Source organism: Moschus berezovskii, chromosome 21, assembly GCF_049115385.1.
Source record: "Moschus berezovskii isolate FMDL1 chromosome 21, NW_MosBer_1.0, whole genome shotgun sequence".
NCBI classification, from domain to species: Eukaryota; Metazoa; Chordata; class Mammalia; order Artiodactyla; family Moschidae; genus Moschus; species Moschus berezovskii.
The window spans coordinates 45,669,958-45,693,852 of record NC_142480.1 but is presented as its reverse complement, the minus strand read 5'-3'; the positions used below and the strand labels follow the sequence as shown (position 1 = coordinate 45,693,852).

The window sequence follows — 23,895 nt, the reverse complement described above, 5'->3', positions numbered from 1 at the left end:
ATTCAGCCAAAAATGTAGGAAAAAATACTATAGGTGTAATAAGGCAGTTAAAATGAATGAAAACATTATGCTATTTTCTCTAAATTTTGTGAATTTTATGTTGTCAGTATTTCTTTTTTTGAATAATTTGCTTATGATTTAGAAGGTACTTTTGCCTATGAATGGAATTTTCTCAAGTCATGAATATCCAGGATATCTTTTCAGTTTATGTACATTATGTTGGTAAGTTTATATCTATGTATGCGTGTTTTTTTTTTTTTAATCAAGACTAGTTTTTAGGACTACTGACTCACTGGAAAAGACTATGATGCTGGGAGGGATCGGGGACAGGAGGAGAAGGGGATGACAGAGAATGAGATGGCTGGATGGCATCACCGACTTGATAGACATGAGTTTGAGTGAACTCCAGGAGTTGGTGATGGACAGGGAGGCCTGGCGTGCTGTGATTCATGGGGTCGCAAACAGTCGGACACGACTGAGCGACTGAACTGAACTGAACTGAACTGAAGGTTTACAGAAAAATTGAGCAGTGATTATAGTGCAATAAAAATAAAATAAAATAATTTTAAAAAAGAAAACTGACCAGTTAGTATAAGAGTTAACATATGCCCCCTCTCCCTTACACACAGTATCCCCCAATATTAATATCTTGCATTAATGTGGTACCTTTGTTACAACTGATAAACCAATACTGATACATTATTCTTAACTCCAGTCCAGGGTCCCATTAGGGTTGTCAGCTTTAATATACTTGTAATTTCTTACAATTTCATTATTCTAAATAAACATTTATTTAGATACTCAATATTTGTGTTTTGTATTCTTTTTTCTTAAAAGTCACCTCTTTGTGTTATTGTTAATTTCCCCTTTCATACTTGTTAGCATTTGTCTTACATATTGCAGTCCTCCTATGTTGGGTGCATATATATTTATAATTGTTATATCTTCTTCTTGGATTGATCCTTTGATCATTATGTAGTGTCCTTCTCTGTCTCTTTTCACAGCCTTTGTTTTAAAGTCAATTTTATCTGATATGAGTATTGCTACTCCTGCTTTCTTTTGGTCTCCATTTGCGTGGAATGTCTTTTTCCAGCCCTTCACTTTCAGTCTGTATGTGTCCCTCGTTTTGAGGTGGGTCTCCTGTAGACAACATATATGGGGGTCTTGTTTCTGTATCCATTCAGCCAGTCTTTGTCTTTTGGTTGGGGCATTCAACCCATTTACGTTTAAGGTAATTATTGATAAGTGTGATCCCATTGCTATTTACTTTATTGTTTTGGGTTCGAGTTTATACACTCTTTCTGTGTTTCCTGTCTAGAGAAGGTCCTTTAGCATTTGTTGGAGAGCTGGTTTGGTGATGCTGAATTCTCTCAGCTTTTGCTTGTCTGTAAAGCTTTTGATTTCTCCTTCATATTTGAATGAGATCTGCTGGGTACAGTAATCTGGGCTGTAGGCTATTTTCTTTCATCACTTTAAGTATGCCCTGCCATTCCCTCCTGGCCTGAAGAGTTTCTATTGAAAGTTCAGCTGTTATCCTTAGGGGAATCCCCTTGTGTGTTATTTGTTGTTTTTCCCTCGCTGTTTTTAATATTTGTTCTTTGTGTTTGATCTTTGTTAATTTGATTAATAGGTGTCTTGGGGTATTTTGCCTTGGGTTTATCCTGTTTGGGACTCTCTGGGTTTCTTGGACGTGGATGATTATTTCCTTCCCCATTTTAGGGAAGTTTTCAACTATCATCTCCTCAAGTATTTTCTCATGGTCTTTCTTTTTGTCTTCTTCTGGGACTCCTATGATTTGAATGTTGGGGCATTTAACATTATCCCAGAGGTCTCTGAGATTGTCCTCATTTCTTTTAATTCATAAATTCAATAATCACTTGGACTCCAAAATTACTGTAGATGGTGACTGCAGCCATGAAATTAAAAGATGCTTGTTCCTTGGAAGGAAAGCTAGAACAAACCTAGACAGTGTATTAAAAAAGCAGAGACATTACTTCGCCAACAAAGGTCCCTACAGTCAAAGCTATGGTTTTTCCAGTCATCATGTATGGATGTGAGAGTTGGACCATAAAGAAGGTTGAGCACCAAAGAATTAATGTTTTCAAACTGTGGTGTTAGAGAAGACTCTTGAGAGTCCCCTGGACAGCAAAGATATCAAGCCAAATCAATCCTAAAGGGAATCAACCCTGAATATTCATTGGAAGGACTTATGTTGAAGCTGAAGCTCTTGGCCACCTGAGTAAAAGAACTGATTCATTGGAAAAGACCCTGATTCTGGGAAAGACTGAAGGCAAGAGGAGAAGCAGACAACAGAGGATGAAATGGTTAGATAGCATCACCAACTCAATGGACTTGAGTCTGAGTAAACACCGGGAGATAGTGAAGGACAGGGGAGCCTGGGATGCTGCAGTGCACAGGGCCCCAAAGAGTCAGACACGACTTAGTGACTGAACAACGATATCTCAGTGGCTTCCAAATAGGCTGTCTGCCTCTGAGCTTTCCCAGCATCAGTCTATCTTACCTCATTTACTTAAAATATAACATATTTATTCTCTTCAACAAAAATAGTGAAGCTTCATAGTAACCATCATATTAAGAATACACTTCTAGGGACTCCCTTGGTGGTCCAGTGGCTAGAACGCAGCCTTCCCAATGCAAGAGGCCTAGTTTCAATCCCTGGTGAGAGAAGAAGATCCCATATGCCACAACTAAAGATTCCTCATGACACAACTAAAGAGAGCCCACATGCCACAGAAAAGATCGAAGATCCCACGTGCCTCAAGTAAGATCTGGTGTAGCCAAATAAAATAAATAAATATTTTAAAAAAGAACACACTTCCAGTGTCAGTTTTAGCATCTCTGTCTTAATCTTCCAATTCTTAATAACATGAGTTCCCTCTTTAATCCAGATGAATTAGGGCCTTTTCAGCCTCCAGTCGTTCTGTGTCATTTCTGCTTTACTCCACCATCCTGGCTTAGCCATACCCCACAGTGAGGCCTTCTTTGGGCTCCTGCATGGTTAAAGTCGGAGAATCTGAAACAAGGGTTAAGCACTACAAGGGCAACAAAGACTTTCCAAATAACTGTTTCAATACCTGTTTCTTTCAGATATACCACGGTTCTCAATCATTCTTACCTGCTCTGATGCCTCCAACATTCTCCCTCACATCATCCTTCAACTGTCTTCTCAGCTCTTCAGGAGTAGGAACCGTGTTCACATACAACTTCTGCATCTGCCATGTTGCCCAGGACAGTATTGGCCACAGAGCAAATAATCATTAAAGTCTGAGACTGAATCAAAAGTGGCGTGTTCTCAAATCTTACCTGAGACCACTCCATGGCAATCCACTTGGGACAGTCGAACAGATTGCAGGTTTGCATCACCTTGGGTTTGGGTGCATACATGCACTTCCATTCTTCCACTTGAAGTATCTCTCCATGCATGGACTCCTCCACACACACAAAGGTCCGTCTCTGAATCCCACCTCCACAGGACACTGAACATGCAGTCCAAGGGTTATGTTCCCAGCTCAAAAGCAAATAAGTGAAAACACATTATTCATTTGTTGCTTGCTTCAAGTTTCCAAAGTTGATTACAACAAGTACAGCCATAAAACTTCAATCTTAACTACTACACACTGTGTTGTCTTAACTGCTTGGTCCTGAAGCTTATTGTCAGATGGGAGTAACACACCTGCCCCAGTATAACAACAGGGCCGTTGAGTGAAAGCATCTTCAATCTGACTCTAAAGTATAAAACACCAATAGACAGTATTACCAGGGAATCATACAAACTAAGAGTCAGAAAAAACCATCCTAACATGTCTAGGTATAAAAGGGAATGCAAAATCTAATCAACTGGAATGTGTTACCTCCCTCTGTAACATGCTGTGCTTAGTCACTCAGTCATGTCTGACTCTTTGAGACCCCATGGACTGTAGCCTGTCAGGCTCCTCTGTCCATGGGGATTCTCCAGGCAAGAATACTGGAGTGGGTTGCCATGCCCTCCGCCAGGGGGTCTTCCCAACCCAGGGATCAAACCCAGGTCTCCCACATTACAGGCAGATTCTTTACCGACTGAGCCACCAGGGAAGTTCCCCTCTTAATACCTAGGTGTAAATGCATGCTTGACATCTCCAGTGACAGAAAATATTACCTTTGAGGCAGCCTATTCCATCTAATTCTTAGAAAAATCTTATTATGTAATTAAAGTCTTTGTTCCCTTAGCTCTCTGTAAAGGGTCTAGTCTCATACATTTAAGACTACTGCTACAGATACCATGGGCTTCCCCAGTGGCTCAGACAGTAAAAAGCCTGCTTGCAGTGTGGGAAACCCAGGTTCCATCCCTGGGTCGGGAAGATTCTCTGGCGAAGGAAATAGCAACACACTCCAGTATTCTTGCCTGGAAAATCCCATGGACTGAGGAGCCTGGTAGGTTAAAGTCCATGGGGTTGCAAAGAGTTGGACATGACTGAGTGACTTCACTTTCACCTTTCACAGATACTAAAGCTCCCTGCTTTTTCCATGATCCAGTGGATGTTGGCAATTTGATCTCCGGTGCCTCTGCCTTTTCTAATCCAGCTTGAACATCTGGAAGTTCACGGTTCACATATTGCTGAAGCCTGGCTTGGAGAATTTTGAGCATGACTTCACTAGTGTGTGAGATGAGTGCAACTGTGCGGTAGTTTGAGCATTCTTTGGCATTGCCTTTCTTTGGGATTGGAATGAAAACTGACCTTTTCCAGTCCTGTGGCCACTGCTGAGTTTTCCAAATTTGCTGGCATATTGAGTGCAGCACTTTCACAGCATCATCTTTCAGGATTTGAAACAGTTCAACTGGAATTCCATCACCTCCACTAGCTTTGTTCATAGTGCTGCTTTCTAAGGCCCACTTGACTTCACATTCCAAGATGTCTGGCTCTAGGTGAGTGATCACTCCATCGTGATTATCTTGGTCATGAAGATCTTTTTTGTACAGCTCTTCTGTGTATTTTTGCCACCTCTTCTTAATATCTTCTGCTTCTGTTAGGTCCATACCATTTCTGTCCTTTATTGAGCCCATCTTTGCTTGAAATGTTCCCTTGGTATCTCTAATTTTCTTGAAGAGATCTCTTGTTTTTCCTATTCTGTTGTTTTCCTCTATTTCTTTGCATTGATCGCTGAGGAAGGCCTTCTTATCTCTCCTTGCTATTCTTTGGAACCAGAAAAACATCTATTTCTGCTTCATTGACTATGCGAAAACCTTTGATTGTGTGGATCACAATAAACTGTGGAAAATTCTGAAAGAGATGGGAATACCAGACCACCTGACCTGCCTCTTGAGAAACCTGTATTCAGGTCAGGAAGCAACAGTTAGAACTGGACATGGAACAACAGACTGGTTCCAAACAGGGAAAGGAGTCCGTCAAGGTTGTATATTGTCACCCTGCTTATTTAACTTATATGCAGAGTACATCATGAGGAACGCTGGGCTAGAATAAGCACAAGCTGGAATCAGGATTGCCGGGAGAAATATCAATAACCTCAGATATGCAGATGACACCATCCTTATGGCACAAAGTGAAGAGGAACTCAAAAGCCTCTTGATGAAAGTGAAAGAGGAGAGTGAAAAGGTTGGCTTGAAGCTCAACATTCAGAAAACAAAGATCATGGCATCTGGTCCCATCACTTCATGGGAAATAGATGGGAAAACAGTGTCAGACTTTATTTTTTTGGGCTCCAAAATCACTGCGGATGCTGATTGAAGCCATGAAATTAAAAGACGCTTACTCCTTGGAAGGAAAGTTATGACCAACCTAAATAGCACATTAAAAAGCAGAGACATTACTTTGCCAACAAAGGTCTGTCTAGTCAAGATTATGGTTTTTCCAGTGGTCATGTATGGATGTGAGAGTTGGACTGTGAAGAAAGCTGATCACCAAAGAATTGATGCTTTTGAACTGTGGTGCTGGAGAAGACTCTTGAGAGTCCCTTGGACTGCAAGGAGATCCAACCAGTCCATTCTAAAGGAGTTCAGTCCTGGGTGTTCATTGGAAGGACTGATGCTAAAGATGAAACTACAATACTTTGGCCACCTCATGTGAAGAGTTGACTCACTGGAAAAGACTCTGATGCTGGGAGGGATTGGGGGCGGGAGGAGAAGGGGACGACAGAGAATGAGATGGCTGGATGGCATCACCGACTCAATGGACATGAGTTTGAGTGAACTCCGGGAATTGGTGATGGACAGGGAGGCCTGGCGTGCTGTGATTCATGGGGTCGCAAAGAGTCAGACACGACTGAGCAAGTGAACTGAACTGAACTGAACTGAAAGCTCCTTGCAAACTGCTTAGAGCATATTACAGAAAGGAAAAGGAAACATGTAACTCACCGAGGGAGGGGCTGGAAGTGGTCATAGGGCATGATCTCTTTAAATCCATCGCTAAAAATGAAATTGTGAGAATATAATTACTATTCAATACATTTACTCATTTGACTAGTACAGGTCTCATACGACAAAAGACAGAGCTATTTCAAATTATAATGACACTTAATATGCCAACTGTTCTGAACCATTTCCCCCCAAATCCCGTTTCCACTTGTACACTTCTGCTACCATCTCCTTAATTTTCAGTAACATCTCTGATATACAACTTACCCAATTCTATATAAAAATGAAGAAAATGAAGCTAATAATATATACTCATTAAAGTAGTATATGTTCATCATCTCTTAATTTAGATAAATCTATTTATTCACTTTTATCCTCTTAAATTATTGTGATAAAATATATTCATGATATAAACACACTGTCTTATTAGCAGGATCTTTAGAAAACCACTTTGTTTAACAGAATCTATCTTTTGAAAAGGCCTCTATTCGTGATTGTGTACACCTGGGATTACAGGAAATGCACAGCTTCGTGATAGGAAATGAAATCCACTGAGAACGCTTCCCTTTCCACTTGCACACTGCCTCAGCCAGCTGGCAGAGAGCTGGGGGATTCTGGGACTTGATAGTGTGCTGTTATTTTAGGATCCTGTAGCAAAGCCAAGAAACTTCCCCAATCCAGAAGTTGGTAATCCAAGTCTCCAGGTACTAAATTATGCAGCAGGATGGTTTATGCATAGCTTTTCTGCTCTGGCAGTCAAACTCTGAACTTCCTGCACTATGCATTATTTATACTGAGTTTAAGGTGAACACCTCAAAAGTTGAAATGTGGTCATCGGTAACCCAGTTTAAAAAGCTAAAATGGTGAATTATCGATATTCACAGATGGTAGGTGGACTAGATGTACTTGAATGAAGAGACCTTTCATGTTGTATAAACAAGACATGCTCAGAGAGGTTCATGACAAAAAGTGAAAGGTCACAGCACATGGACACAGAGCCCACAAGCGCGAACCAGATGAGTGAGCAGATGAGCCTAATGCCTCCTGACCACAGTTATAAATAGGTTCGCAGGTACCTGCCACCAGGGTATATTCAAGGTCATGCAATGGAACTGTGTTGCTTGATAAGGATGGATCAGTCACAGCTGCTGTTGATTTCTTTTCTTAAATTTTTAATTGAAGAATAACTGCTTTACAAAATTGTGATGGTTTCTGCCATCCATCAACATGAATCAGCCTGTGTCACACAGGCTCCCTGTGTCATACAGCAAATTCCCACCAGCTGTCTGTTTTACATATGGTAATGTATGTTTTAATGTCATTCTTTCAACTCATCCCACCCTCTCCTTTCCTCATTGCGTCTACAAGTCTGTTCTCTATGTTTGTGTCTCCATTGTTGCCCCGCAAATAGGCTCATCAGTCCCATCTTTCTAGATTTCATATATACGTTTTAACATATGATATCTGTCTTTCTCCTGACTTACTTCAGCCTGTACAACAGGCTCCAGGTTCATACACCTCATTAGAACAGACTCAACTGCATTACTTTTAATAGCAGAATAATATTCCACATGTACCCAAGGGCAGTGACACAAACCTTGATGGGCAAGGATCCATGCTGCATTCCTTCAGTTTGGGTTTTGGTTTCACATTTTCAGGGTAGTAATGGCAATAATGGTCAGGAACTACCCTCTTCAAGCGGATATCCACACATTCAGCAGAATTGAGCTGATACCCTAAAGTGGCAGAACAGGAGTGTCTGAGTATTGCATCCATTTGGGATTTCCTTGGCAATGTTATTGCTTGCCAGACATTTTTTTCTTTCTTCTTTAAGAAACTCAACTCAGTGGTTCTCAACCCTGGTTGTATAACAAACAGAACCATGTGGGAGCTTTTAACACATACCAGCACCCAGGTACCCTCCTTGTCCAATGAAATCAGAAGCATTACAGTCAAGAAATCAGCATTCCCACAGGTCAAAGTGGGAGGACTGGGTCCTATCTGTTCCCATGGTCACACTGCAACTGAAGAAATACGGCAGTTCCCTTATTCCCAGGCTACCTATAAGGTAGAAGCAGCAGATATCCACTGCTTAATCGGAAGAGGGTGTAAGGTGCTTTAGCAAAAGCACTTATGGAGAGCTAGCAATTGGACTGAGTGCTGCTTCCAGCTTCCCAAACTCCTTTGGGTTTACAGTTACTGTGGGGAGTGAATAAGATCATGAGTGTCAAAGCTTTGTTAAAAATGCAAATCTTTAAACAAAGGCTGGGTGATATGGTACAGCAGCAGCAGAAAAGTTATGACCAACCGAGACAGTATATTAAAAAGCAAAGACATTACTTTGCCAACAAAGGTCCGTCTAGTCAATGCTATTGTTTTTCCAGTAGTCATGTATGAATGTGAGAGTTGGACTATAAAGAAAGCTGAGCACCGAAGAATTGATGCTTTTGAACTGTGGTGCTGGAGAAGACTCTTGAGAGTCAGAAAGGAGACAGAAAGGAGATCCAACCAGTCAATCTTAAAGGAAATAAGTCCTGAATATTCATTGGAAGGACTGATGCTGAAGCTGAAACTCCAATACTTCGGCCACCTGATGCAAAGAACTGACTCATTTGAAAAGACCCTGATGCTGGGAAAGATTGAAAGCGGGAGGAGAAGGGGACGACAGAGGATGAGATGGTTGAATGGCATCACTGACTCAATGGACGTGAGTATGAGTAAACTCTGGGAGTTGGTGATGGACAGGGAGGCCTGGCATGCTGCAGTCCATGGAGTTACAAACAAAGAGTCAGACACGACTGAGCAATTGAACTGAACTGAGCAGCAAAAAAAAAAAAAAAACAAGATTTTTAAAAAAAGACTCTTGGGTTCTTCTAAGATGACTGAAATATCTGACCAAGATTGAGAATGACTACTTGCATTATAACTTGCATTATAACTGATTTGTGTTATACTTAGAACTTACTTTTTAAGATTTTTGTTTTGATATGGACCATTTTATTTTTAAAGTCTTTATTGAATTTGCTATAGTACTGTTTCTGTTTTATGTTTTTGTTTTTTTCTTTTTCTTTTTGGCCACAAGGCATGTGGGATCTTAGTTATCCAACCAGGGATCAAACCTGCAATTCCTGCATTGGAAGGCAAAGTCCTAACCACTGGACCACCAGGGAAGTCCCTGTTTTCAGCACTTATGATTAGAAAGTTATAATAGACTCCTTTGAAAATTTTTGGAGCTCATGTACAGAAGGTTATTCAGTGTCATATCTCTTTACAGTTGTCATGGCACTGTGCAAGGCTCTTGTTTCCTTATATTTCCCCTTCTTCCATTACAATCCCCCAGAGACATCTATTTATTGTTAATGTGTTAAATATATATCCGTCTTTTGTAATGTTGTTTCATGTGTATCTGCTTTGACTAAATAAATGATACTGTGTCTTAAATTGTCTTTTGTTTTCTACTTTTCCCACTCAATGTTACATTACCCTTGTACTGAGCTGTTGTTTCGTTCTTCTGTATAATATTCCATTAACCCACTCCAGGGTTCTTGCCTGGAGAATCCCAGGAACGGGGGAGCCTGGTGGGCTTCCGTCTATGCGGTCACACAGAGTCGGACACGACTGAAATGACTTAGCAGCAGCAGCAGCAGCAGTACACTTTACTCATTTCCTGCCCTGGGCTACCTAGGTTACCTCTGACAACAATGAACTTTCTAACTAGGGAAATAGCATTTTCTATACAGGGAACAAAACCCTCCCATCTACATCTCCCCCTGCCTCAGAAGCCTTCAAAGAAGAAGGAATGAAGACTTATTCCTGATTCTATTCCATCAGTGTGTACAGTCTCTGAGGAAAGTGAACATTCCATATGGATTCAAAAAGCAACTCACAAAACGATGCTTCTACTTCCTGAAAGATCTGATTCCAAGCTTCCTGTCACTGTATAAGTGTCATGTTAAGTTTTTTAAAAAGGTAATTTTTCAAAACCAGAATGAGCTCTTCAGAAGAAAAAAAAAGTCCAAAATTAAGTTCTCAGCCTTAGTCAACTGGTATAAAGTTCCAAAAATACATTTAAAGGCCCAATGGCTGAAAGCAATCTGATTTTATAAACACTAGACAGCTTCCTACAAGTTGTGGCTTAAATGTAAGCTGAGCGTAGAAGGACAGACTGGTATGCATTATAAAAAGCAAGGTCAAAAACCACAGGAACGAAAATCCAAATGGCGTCAATAAAATTTGACTTGGGCGCCAATATCGGCCAGAAAGTCTGCAACATCAGATGGCAATGCCAGTCCAGGTACTTTCCCTGAACTAACCTCACGTGTCCCACACAGATGACTGCAGACAGAACTGAGGAAGTCCACCCAAGTACTTGGAGACCAGCATACTAGTCTTCCTCATTATCCCAAACTCTGAAATGCCATTTACATAAATCATGTAGATTCGATTACTAATATAATTAGATTTTGGTAATGTTTTCCTTGTGGATTTTACGTGTGTGTATTTTCCCCCAAATAATAACAGAATGAAATTACAGATCCTCGAGTCGAAGAAAAATTTCTTTGTTCTAAATGGAAACATATTTCTAGAAGGAGACAAAGAGCATACAGGTGTTTATAATTTGGGGAGAGAGACAATTAATTTTCCTCCTTAATTTTGTCACAGTACACAGATAACTAAAAGAGAAAGAAACAAGACAGACTGCTTTCCTACATTAAGAACAAATGTACTGAAATTCTGCTGGTGTACAGAAAATGGCAGGATGTTGGGGGAACCTCCAAAAGGAGCCTAACATGTTCCTTCTGTCCTCACAGATAATGCCATCTTTGGTGATGGACTCACAGCCAGGCGATTCCCATGAAGGTTGGAATCCCGACCAGCAGGGCTGATTGTGGCTTTCCTTGGGCATCCAGATATGAGAAAACCTAAGGCAATGGCAACCCACTCCAGTCCTCTTGCCCGGAAAATCCCATGGATGGAGGAGCCTGGTAGGCTGCAGTCCAGGGGGTCGCGAAGAGTCGGACATGACTGAGCGACTTCACTTTCACTTTTCACTTTCATGCATTGGAGAAGGAAATGGCAACCCACTCCAGTGTTCTTGCCTGGAGAATCCCAGGGACGGGGAAGCCTGGTAGGCTGCCGTCTATGGGGTCGCACAGAGTCGGACATGACTGTTAGTGACTTAGCAGCAGCAGCAGCATTCTCCTCCCAAGAACTGAACCAACTGAACTAAGCTGAGTCCCACTGTATATGTCCCTCCCAGAATGGAAAGTGTCTCTTTTAACTTCGGTGTCCAAATGAAAACACATATTTAACTGTGTGTGAAAGCTAGAAAATAGATTAAAACTAAAGAGATATTTGTTGTTTTTCTCATGGATAATTAGAATGAAAAAGAATTATTTAGGATTAGAATTTTAAAAGGCATAGAATTTGAAAGCCTCCCTATCTCTTTGCTCTTATTTTTGGGTCCATGAGAGACATGCAAACATGTTTCCAGTTCTTTGCTCAAAGGAAAGGGTGTTCTCTAAATCCAGTTTTCAACTGTTTCAAGAATAAGGCAGATGCATGCTCATTAACCCCACTGTGTCCCAGGCCGTGGAGTAAGATGCTGCGTGGTTACACATCTCTAATTAGCACACTAACTTTAAAGCCAGCTTCAAAAACACAAACATGTCATTTTTAACTCTGAGCTCTAAATATTTAGGAACAAAGCCTGTGCCTCACCTCCTCCACATGTCACAGTGCAGGGAAAGAAGTCAGTTTGTCTCCACTGATGGCTGATAGGCTGGTAGAAGAAGAACTGGACCACGCTGTCCTTAGTCACAGTGTACCTAGTCTGGACAGAGAGAATTGTGATAACACATCTGCATGCAATGAAACAGTGCCTTCCACATCTTTCAACATGAGGTGAATACAAGTCACCTAGGTAGATAAACATGTCTATTACAACACACTCTCGTACATGAAGATTCCCAGAATGTTAAGATGTGATAGCATTTCAACTAAATTTGTCATAAACGGGATTTCAGAAGATCTTCAACCATTCTCCCTGGAGTCATTTTTCCAGGTAATTCCATGCTTGTGAATGAGTTCACAAAAATGTAGGCAGATTTTTTAAAAAAATACTTATTGGCATATAGTTGCTTTACAATGCTGTTAGTTTCTACTGTACAGCAAAGTGAATCAGCCATTTGTATATATATATCCCGTTTTGGATTTCTTTCCCATTTAGATCATCACAGACACTGAGTAGAGTTCCCTGTGCTATATAGTAAGTTCCTATTCAGTTCAGTTCAGTTCAGTTGCTCAGTCGTGACCGACTCTTTGTGACCACATGAATCAAAGCACGCCAGGCCTCCCTGTCCATCACCAATTCCTGGAGTACACTCAAACTCATGTCCATAGATGGCCATCCAGCCATCTCATTCTCTGTCGTCCCCTTCTCCTCCCGCCCCCAATCCCTCCCAGCATCAGAGTCTTTACCAGTGAGTCACCTTGTTGCATGAGGTGGCCAAAGTATTGCAGTTTCAGCTTTAGCATCAGTCCTTCCAATGAACACCCAGGATCGATCTCCTTTAGAATGGACTGGTTGGATCTCCTTGCAGTCCAAGGGACTCTCAAGAGTCTTCTCCAGCACCACAGTTCAAAAGCATCAATTCTTCGGCGATCAGCTTTCTTCACAGTCCAACTCTCACATCCATACATGACCACGGGAAAAACCATAGCCTTGACTAGACAGACGTTTGTTGGCAAAGTAATGTCTCTGCTTTTTAATATACTATCTAGGTTGGTCATAACTTTCCTTCCAGGGAGTAAGTATCTTTTAATTTCATGGCTGCAATCAGCATCTGCAGTGATTTTGGAGCCCAAAAAAATAAAGTCTGACACTGTTTCCCCATCTATTTCCCATGAAGTAATGGGACCAGATGCCATGATCTTTGTTTTCTGAACGTTGAGCTTCAAGCCAACCTTTTCACTCTCCTCTTTCACTTTCATCAAGAGGCTTTTGAGTTCTCTTCACTTTCTGCCATAAGGGTAGTGTCATCTGCATATCTGAGGTTATTGATATTTCTCCCAGCAATCTTGATTCCAGCTTGTGCTTCTTCCAGCCCAGCGTTCCTCATGATGTACTCTGCATATAAGTTAAATAAGCAGGGTGACAATATACAACCTTGACGGACTCCTTTCCCTGTTTGGAACCAGTCTGTTGTTCCATGTCCAGTTCTAACTGTAGCTTCCTGACCTGAATACAGGTTTCTCAAGAGGCAGGTCAGGTGGTCTGGTATTCCCATCTCTTTCAGAATTTTCCACAGTTTATTGTGATCCACACAGTCAAAGGCTTTGGCATAGTCAATGAAGCAGAAATAGATGTTTTTCTGGAACTGTCTTGCTTTCTCCATGATCAAGCAGATGTTGGCAATTTGATCTCTGGTTCCTCTGCCTTTTCTAAAACCTGCTTGAACATCTGGAAGTTTACAGTTCACATATTGCTGAAGCCTGGCTTGGAGACTTTTGAGCATGACTTTACTAGCGTGTGAGATGACTGCAATTGTGTGGTAGGTTGAGCATTCTTTGGCATTGCCTTTCTTTGGGATTGGAATGAAGACTGACCTTTTCCAGTCCTGTGGCCACTGCTGAGTTTTCCAAATTTGCTGGCATATTGAGTGCAGCACTTTCACAGAATCATCTTTCAGGATTTGATATAGCTAACTTGAATTCCATCACCTCCACTAGCTTTGTTCATAGTGATGCTCTCTAAAGCCCACTTGACTTCACATTCCAAGATCTCTGCCTCCAGATGAGTGATCACGCCATCGTGATATTCTTGGTCATGAAGATCTTTTTTGTACAGTTCTTCTGTGTATTCTTGCCACCTCTTCTTAATAGCTTCTGCTTCTGTTGGGTCCATACCATTTCTGTCCTTTATCGAGCCCATCTTTGCATGAAATATTCCCTTGATACCTCTAAATTTTCTTGAAGAGATCTCTTGTTTTTCCTATTCTGTTGTTTTCCTCTATTTCTTTGCATTGATAGCTGAGGAGTCTGACAGAATGTGGTCCACTGGAGAAGGGAATGGCAAACCACTTCAGTATACTTGCCTTGAGAACCCCATGAACAGTATCAAAAGGCAAAATGATAGGATACTGAATGAGGAATTCCCCAGGTCGGTAGGTGCCCAGTATGCTGCTGGAGATCAGTGGAGAAATAACTCCAGAAAGAATGAAGGGATGGAGCCAAAGCAAAACCAATACCAAGTTGTGGATGTGACTGGTGATAGAAGCAAGGTCTGATGCTGTAAAGAGCAATATTGCATAGGAACCTGGAATGTCAGGTCCATGAATCAAGGCAAATTGGAAGTGGTCAAACAGGAGATGACAAGAGTGAACGTAGATATTCTAGGAATCAGTGAACTAAAATGGACTGGGATGAGTGAATTTAACTCAGATGACCATTATGTCTACTACTGTGGACAGGAATCCCTTAGAAGAAATGGAGTAACCATCATGGTCAACAAAAGAGTCCAAAATGCAGTACTTGGATGCAATCTTAAAAATGACAGAATGATTTCTGTTCGTTTCCAAGGCAAACCATTCAATATTACAGTAATCCAGGCCTATGCCCCAACCAGTAACGCTGAAGAAGCTGAAGTTGAACGGTTCTATGAAGACCTACAAGACCTTTTAGAACTAACACCCAAAAAAGATGTCCTTTTCATTATAGGGGACTGGAATGCAAAAGTAGGAAGTCAAGAAACACCTGGAGTAACAGGCAAATTTGGCCTTGGAGCACGAAATGAAGCAGGGCAAAGGCTAATAGAGTTTTGCCAAGAGAATGCACTGGTCATAGCAAACACCCTCTTCCAACAACACAAGAGAAGACTCTACACATGGACATCACCAGATGGTCAATACCGAAATCAGATTGATTATATTCTTTGCAGACAAAGATGGAGAAGCTGTATACAGTCAGCAAAAACAAGACCGGGAGCTGACCGGCTCAGATCATGAACTCCTTATTGCCAAATTCAGACTTAAATTGAAGAAAGTAGGGAAAACCACTAGACCATTCAGATATGACCTAAATCAAATCCCTTATGACTATACAGTGGAAGTGAGAAATAGATTTAAGGGACTAGATCTGATAGATAGAGTGCCTGATGAACTATGGATGGAGGTTCGTGCCATTGTACAGGAGACAGGGACCAAGACCATCCCCATGGAAAAGAAATGCAAAAAAGCAAAATGGCTGTCTGAGGAGGCCTTACAAATAAATAGCTGTGAAAAGAAGAGAGGCAAAAAGCAAAGAAGAAAAGGAAAGATATAAGCATCTGAATGCAGAGCTCCAAAGAATAGCAAGGAGAGATAAGAAAGACTTCCTTAGCGATCAGTGCAAAGTTCCTATTCGTTATCTATTTTATACCCAGTAGTGTACATATGTCAATCCCAGTCTTCCAATTCATCCCACCTCCTCTTCCCTGCTTGGTATCTTTAAGTTTGTTCTCTACATCCATGATTCCTTCTTTAAAAATTAGTTTGTCTGTACCAATTTTTTCAGAGTTTTTAGTTTGTTTAACATTTTTTTTCTTCCTGATACATATGATTTTAATTTCTATGAGAACAGGAACTGAGATGTAATCTGGGTTAGCTTACAACATGGTACATAATTAGGAATCTTACATTTTTAATAACAACATCCCTAAGCATCTTTTAGCAGAGCCTTCTGAAAGCACAATTACAGAAACTCGAAACGTACACAAATCCACAGTGTTTGCGTATGAGCCTTGCTGCATCTCGTTAACAGAGAGAAGGTGCACTGCTGAAAGTGAGAAGGCAGTTTCAGACAGAGATAAGTTTACTTTCGGTTTATTTTATTTCAGCAAGTCCTCTCCTTTCTTCTTTCTTTTCTTTTCTACTGATTGAACAAATGAGTGAATTAAGGAAAAGTCCCAGAATGCAACACAAAGAGAAAAATAGAGGGAAAACAAACATTAAGCTTGTGGGGAACAGAACCAGAAATGCCAGTATTACATGGAGTTAGAGAAAGAACAGAGGGACTTCCCTGGTGGTCTAGTGGTTAAGACTCTGTGCTTCCACTGAGAGGGGTGCAAGTTTGATCCCAGGTCAGGGAACTAAGAGCCCATGAGCTGTGCAATGTGGGAAAGACAGAAGTGCTCAGTCTAAAAATATTCATAAAGTTCTGAGCAGACATCAGAAAAAAATGCAACAACAAGGACAAAGAGAAATTCTAAAAGTTATCAGAAAAAAGATGATTCCCTTCAAAGGAGCGAGAATCAGAATGGCATCAGATTTCTCATAGGCAATAATGGACACAAGAAAACGAACACCTTTAAGACGATGAGGGACAATAGTTTTTAATCTAGAATTCTACAACCAAATTATTCACTACCAATCAATGATCAGTTGTCAACTTATAAACAATCTAAGATCAAATTAACAATCAGTAATCAGTGAAATAAAGTTTTCCTCCGAGACAAAATGAGAAAAACTTGACCACTCAAAGACTAGAAAAATAAACTACTTAAGGGTATACTGAAAAAGAACTAATATAAATGCACGGGACAGTAATGAGATGCAGGAAGCAGTAATGATGAAATGATCAGTAAAGTTTATTAGTAAATATAAATAAGAATTGACTGAAAAAGAAAAGTTTGATGTACTTACTTATAAAACAGTAAAAAAGTTGTAAAATTATCAAATGAAAAATTCCAGACAGGAGATGTGTATGGAAGAAGGGAGAGTTACAGGAATGGGATGAGGTTGCCGCTGCTGCTGCTGCTAAGTCACTTCAGTCGTGTCCGACTCTGTGTGACCCCATAGACGGCAGCCCAACAGGCTCCCCCGTCCCTGGGATTCTCCAGGCAAGAACACTGGAGTGGGTTGCCATTTCCTTCTCCAATGTGTGAAAGTGAAAAGGGAAAGTGAAGTAGCTCAGTCATGTCTGACTCGTAGCGACCCCATGGACTGCAGCCTACCAGGCTCCTCCGTCCATGGGATTTTCTAAGCAAGAGTACTGGAGTGGCTTGCCATTGCCTTCTCCGTGGGATGAGGTTACAGAAGCAGAAAAGACTTCTAAGGAGTCTAAGAAGTTAAGATATTTTTAGATTCATGAAGCACCATGAAGCTCAAGCAGAAGAAAGTTACTAATGACATCATAGTCAAATTGATGAAAAACCAAGAGAAAATGGTTGAAAACAGACAAGATACATTACCTTCTAAGGGACAAAAATAAGTCTGACAGCTGATGTCTCAACAGAATAAATGGAAGCCGGAAGACAGGGGAGAGATATCTTCAAGAAAGAGTTTCACAGTGACAAAGAGGTCAAGTCACTACAAGAGCTAATGATTCTAAAAGTTAGTGTACCTAACCACCAAGCTTCAAAATATGCAATTCACAAGTTGACAAGAAGAAAAAATACAGACACCTCCACAGTCATAGTGGTGGAGTTTTTTCAGATCTCTTGTGGTAACAGAATAAGGAGATAAAATTCAGTAAGGCTATAATTTTGAATAAAGCCATTAATAAACATGACCTAATTGATATATGGAGAACACTGTGCCCAACAACAGACGACTACATATCATACTCTTCCAAAATTTGCCACAAATTGTTTTCACAAATTTCAAAACATTGAAATGATACAATGTTCTCTGACTACAGTAGAATTAAGGTATAAAATGATGTGATTTCTTGAAAATTCTGACATACTTGGACACTACACTTGTAAATATACTATAAGTCAATATATCACTATGAAAATTATAATACAATTTAACTGAATGATGAAGGAAAAGATTTCATGTTAAGCTTTGTGGAATGAAATTTAAGGCATGCCTTGAGGGAAATTTATAGAGTTAAAATTGCATGTTATGGAAAAATTGGATGAAAAATCACCGATCTAACCATCCATTTCAAAAAGTTAGAAAAAGAAAAGCATATTCGATTCAGAGAAAGTACAGAGATGGTAATAACAAAGACAAGAGCAGACATTAATGATAATGAGAATGAAATTACATATTAGCGGCTTATAAAGCCAAACAGTGTTTCTCTGAAAAGTTTAATAAAATTGATAGCCCTCCAACATGAATGATTAAAGGAAAAAAAAAAGAGTAGTGACAAATAAGCAATGTTAGGAATGAGACTCACCACAGATTCTCTACATAATGGAAGAAATAAGACAATACTATAAAAAAAAACTATGTCAATAACTTCCAAAAAGCTAGTTGAAATAGACAGGTTCCTTGAAACAAAACTGACACATAAGGAAATCAAACATCTGACTAATTAGATAACAGCAAACTCGCACAAACCATTACAGAATAGAGGAAGTATTTCTCAATGTATTTTATAAAGCTAGCATAAAATTAACACAAAAATCTGACAAAGACATTACAAGGAAAAAAACTCACCTCTCCTGGACATAAATACCAAAAAATAATCATAAATAAAAATAATTTAAAAGAATAACTAGGAATATATAAAAGGGTAACCTTTTTTGTTAATAATAAAATAACAAATACTTGTAAGTAAATACTGACAATAAATTCTAATAAAAAATAATGACCAAAAAAGTTTATTACAGGAAGGTAAGATCAGTTTAACATCCCCAAATCAATGTAGTTCACTATATTAAAAGGAAAGAAAGAAAAAAACATAATCACTACTTCTATTGAACATTGTACTAAATGTCCTAAGTAATGCAAGAAAGCTCCAATACTTGCCATCTGATGCGAAGAGCCAACTCATTGGAAAAGAACCTGATGCTGGGAAAGACTGAGGGCAGGAGGAGAAGAGGATGGCAGAGGATGAGACGGTTAGATAGCATCACTGACTCAGTGGGCATGAATCTCAGCAAACTCCAGGAAATAGGGAAGGAAAGGACAGGGAAGCCTGGCATGCTGCATGCAGTCATGGTGTCTCAAAGAGTAGGACATGACTTAGTGAGTGAACAATAACAACAATGCAAGAACATTTGTTTAAAGTATACAGCAACTGGAAAAGAAGAAACCAAACTCATTATTTGTGGGTGTCATAATTGTGTATGTACATAATCCAAAAGAATTCATAAACTATTAACATGTGAATGCAGTGAGAATATAATGTCAGTATATAGATACCAATTAGATTTTCATTCTCCAGCAGAAAACAAATAGGAAAAAATTAAAACATTTACAATAGCATTAAAATAATAATCAAATATTTGGAAATTAATAAAAGATATGCAAAACATGCACACTGAAAATTATAACCATTATTGAGAAGAATTTCATAAGAACTAAATAAAGGGATGAATATACCATATTTATGGACTAGAAGACGATATTGGAAAATGAATTTTCTCCAAATTGACCTACAGATTCAAAGCAATTCAAATCAAAATTAGCAGAATAAATGTTTAGGAGCATATTTCAAAGTTGATATGGAAAGGGAAGGAGGCAAGAATATTAAAGATAATCTTCAAGAACAAAGCTGAAGAAATTACACTGCCAGACACTGGCTTGTTCTAATGTTACAGTAATTAAGTCACAATGGTATTGCTGCATATAGATGAATAGGTCAGAAGAGAGTGCAAAAATAGAGGCACATATATATAATTTGGAATTTAAGATAGATGGGGAAAGGACTGTCTTTTCCACCTGATGGTTTTGGCTCAACTGGATAGTCATGGGGGAAAAGATACTGATTCTACTTCATATACAAGAATCAATTCTAGCTGGATTATAGCTCTCAGTGTGAAAGGTCAAATAGTAATGTTTCTAGACAAAAATATACAAGAATATTTTTATGATCCAGAATAAAGCAAGGATTTTCTAGCCAGGATACAAATAGCTTACACATAAAGTTTAAAATTAACAACCTATAGCACAACAAAATTAAGAACTTTTGTATGGGGACTGGTAGCTGTAAATACATTTAATGGAGAACAAAAGTTGAAAATGAATTAAGAATTTAACTCTAGAAATTAAAAATACAATACCAAGATAAAACCCATGTAAAGAGAAAAGAAACAAAAACTAAAATTTACATGAATAGAATTCTTTATAAACTCTGAGATCTAACAAGACTAAAATCTAGTTCTTAGATTCCTCAGAGACAAGCCTTTGGATGGTTTGAACAAACAAAAATTAGACAAAAGAACCAGAGAACACGTTTAGGAATGAAAGAGACATGGGTACAGGTGAGTTTTTTATTGTTGCTGTTTTGTTTTGTTTTAGTGATAAAGGAAGACTATGATTACATTTCAAAAGTTAAATTGGAAAAATTACATGAATTGGACACTTTTCGAGAAAATAATAAATTGCAAACGTTTCTACCTCTGTGATTCACGGCACACGCTTAAAATGAGATGGAATTCTGACTGAGAGGAATGATGAGATAGGCAAATTTTATTTTCTGTTAGACACTGAACTGTATCCCCCCACAAAAAGTTATGTTGAAGTTCAAACTCATAGAACCTCAGAAATGATCTTTTTTGGAAATAGGGTTTTTGCAGGTCTAGTAAAGCTAAGATGAGGTTATTAGGATGGGCCCAACCCAGTGTGACTGGTGTCCTTATGTTACCGACCAGGGTTCTTGGCCTCCTTGATCAATAGAAATTGATCAGAGGTCAGATAAAAAATTTAAGTGAGACTTTATTACAGCTCCTTCTGCAGTGCTGGGAGAGAGAACAAACAACAGATTCCCCTGCTCCCTGAGGGGGCAAGAAGCAATCCTTAAATGGGGTGAGGGCAGGGGTGTGTCCAGGGGGTCAAACTGGAGGGGTGACTTAGGTGGTTTGTCCACCCCTTAGGTAGTGACATGTGCACGGGGCATGCTCAGTACTCTGCCTTTGTTCCCGACACCCAGTTTTGCTCTGGACACCCAGTTTTGCTCCAGGCTCTTCAAAAGTGGCAGTTGGGCTTTTCGATCTCTTTGGATCTTTTGTCCAGAATCTGCCCCAACTGTGCATGCACATAGTTATTTTAGCCCCATATAATTTATTTATATTTTGTCACATGAGAGGTGTGTCCAGGTGCAATCACTTCAGCGAAAGGTTCCAGGTCCCAGCCTGTCTCACTCATATAAAGTGAGACATGTGGGCACAGATGTGGACATGCACAGAAGGAAAGTGGGGTAAAGAAAAGGTAGAAACGCTGAGGATTCAAGAAGCGAGGAGAGAGGCATGAACAAATTCTCTTTCATATACCGTTCAAGGAACCAGTCCTGCCCACATCTTCATTTTGGACTTCTGGCCTCCGAAACCGTGAGGTCAATAAACATCTATTGTTTAAGCCATCCAGTTTACTGTGCTTTGTTACTGTAGGTTCAGGAAGTGAGTGCATGCACTGACTCTGAAAACTGTTCTGCTGTGTTTTGAAACACCTGTGGACATGCGGATTTAGCCACCATCTGCACCACAGTACAAGGCTAAAATCTTCTCTTTGAGAGAGAGGAAAACAGATAGTTTCAAACCCTCTCATCCCTGGGTAAGTTAGATGTGCTACCATAGCTCCCCAGAAAGAAAAGAGAGACTTTGTAGGTAGAAAACATACACAGTCTCCAGAGTTGTGGTTGGAGGAAACCACAGACAGAGGCTTGCCCAGCTGAAAACCAACATGAATGTACTTAGCACCACTGAGCTGCACAGTGAAACATGGTGAAATAAAAACATTTCTGATTTTGTGACAATAAAAAAAAATTAAAAAAAAAGAATGAGAAAATATTTTTCTACAGGAATACAAAATATCCAAATAGAAGAAAGAAGAGAGACAGCTAACATAAAAAGGAAGATTTAGACTATGAGGAAAACTTTTTTTTTTCCTTGAAGAGGGACATACGTTTTAAACAGGGGAAAAGCCACCAGCAATCTTTATTAAAATAGTTAACCATGGAAACAGATACCTTTCTCAAAGCCACTTATGTTTATTTTACTAGATTATTCTCATACACATATACTGTAAGCAGATATTCACAAACATCTACTTACAGATACTCAGTAAATTCTTACTGAAAGGATAGCGCCTCAGGATCCAACCAACAAAGCACACAGCATCAACTACAGACTCGAGACTCTACTGCTACATGGTGGCACATGTACATACTGCAGAAGCAAAATAAGAATATCTCAGGGGCTCACATGTAAAATACTGTGACTCAGTAACAGAATGACAAGAGTCATCCTCTAGAAATAGATCATTCAGGGAAATAAGGATGCTTAGTGAGAAATCCACTGGGAAGAAGAAAAAGCGCACTTTTTCAAGAAAGGTCCAATCATGAAAATACAGCTTCTGAAAATGTAGAAAAAAATTTCCATCTCATTGGTGCAGTGAGTTGCCAGATTTCAGAATCAGCACAATAGCCATGAAAGAATCCAGCATCCCATGGATGCCTTCAATTTTACTCATCACATTAGAATATAGTTGTTTTCAACTTTCCATTTATTAAAACTCCATGTTGCTGTTGCTGTTGTTCAGTTGCTAAGGTGCGTCCGACACTTTGTGATCCCATGGAAGCAGCACAACAGGCTTCCTTGTCCTTCACTATCTCCTGGAGATAGCAGAGATGTCCATGAAATGAGGTCTAATCTAGGAACTGTATGCAAAGGGTGCCTTTGTATTTCAGTGTACCCAGGACTGAGTGAAATTATTAACAGCACTCCGTAGGGAAGAGCTGATGGAGGTGATGGAATTCAAGTTGAGCTCTCTCAAATCCAGAAAGATGATGCAATGAAAGTGCTACACTCAATATGCCAGCAAATGTGGAAAACTCAGCAGTGGCCACAGGACTGGAAAAGGTCAGTTTTCATCCCAATCCCAAAGAAAAGCAATGCCAAAGAATGTTCAAACTACCACACAATTGTACTCATCTCACATGCTAGCAAAGTAATGCTCAAAATTCTCCAAGCTAGGCTTCAACAGTACATGAACCAAGAACTTCCAGATGTTCAAGCTGGATTAGAAAAGGCAGAGGAATCAGAGATCAAATTGCCAACATCCGTTGGATCATAGGAAAAAAGCAACAGAGTTCCAGAAAACATCTGCTTTATTGACTATACCAGTCTTTGACTGTGTGGATCACAAGAAACTGTGGAAAATTCTGAAAGAGATGGGAATACCAGACCACCTGACCTGCTTCCTGAGAAATCTGCACGCAGGTCAAGAAGCAACAGTTAGAACTGGACATGGAACAACAGAGTGGTTCCAAATTGGGAAAGGGGTACATCAAGGCTGTATATTGTCACCCTGTTTATTCAACTTACATGCAGAGTACATCATGCGAAATGCTGGGCTGGGTGAAGCACAAGCTGGAATCAAGATTGCTGGGAGAAATATCAATAACCTCAGATATGCAGATGACATCACCCTTATAGCAGAAAGTGAAGAGGAACTGAAGAGCCTCTTGATGAAAGTGAAAGAGAAGAGTGAAAAAGTTGACTTAAAACTCAGCTTTCAAAAAACTAAGATCATGGCATCCGGTGCCATCACTTCATGGCAAACAGATGGAGAAACAGTGGAAACAGTGACAAACTT

General features: G+C 39.7%; 1 protein-coding gene across 5 annotated transcripts in view; it reads right to left on the bottom strand.

Moving 5' to 3' along the window:
• Positions 1-23,895, bottom strand: part of LOC129550338 (ADAMTS-like protein 3) — a 408,047-nt gene that overhangs the window by 158,924 nt on the left and 225,228 nt on the right. For all 5 annotated transcript variants that reach the window (XM_055417913.2, XM_088829596.1, XM_088829595.1 and 2 more), the window contains 4 exons: positions 12,092-12,203; positions 7,968-8,106; positions 6,371-6,421; positions 3,325-3,529 (listed from right to left, as the gene is read on the bottom strand). In XM_055417913.2, coding sequence (XP_055273888.2) covers positions 3,325-3,529; positions 6,371-6,421; positions 7,968-8,106; positions 12,092-12,203 — 507 coding nt within the window. The remainder of the gene's footprint in view (positions 1-3,324; positions 3,530-6,370; positions 6,422-7,967; positions 8,107-12,091; positions 12,204-23,895) is intronic.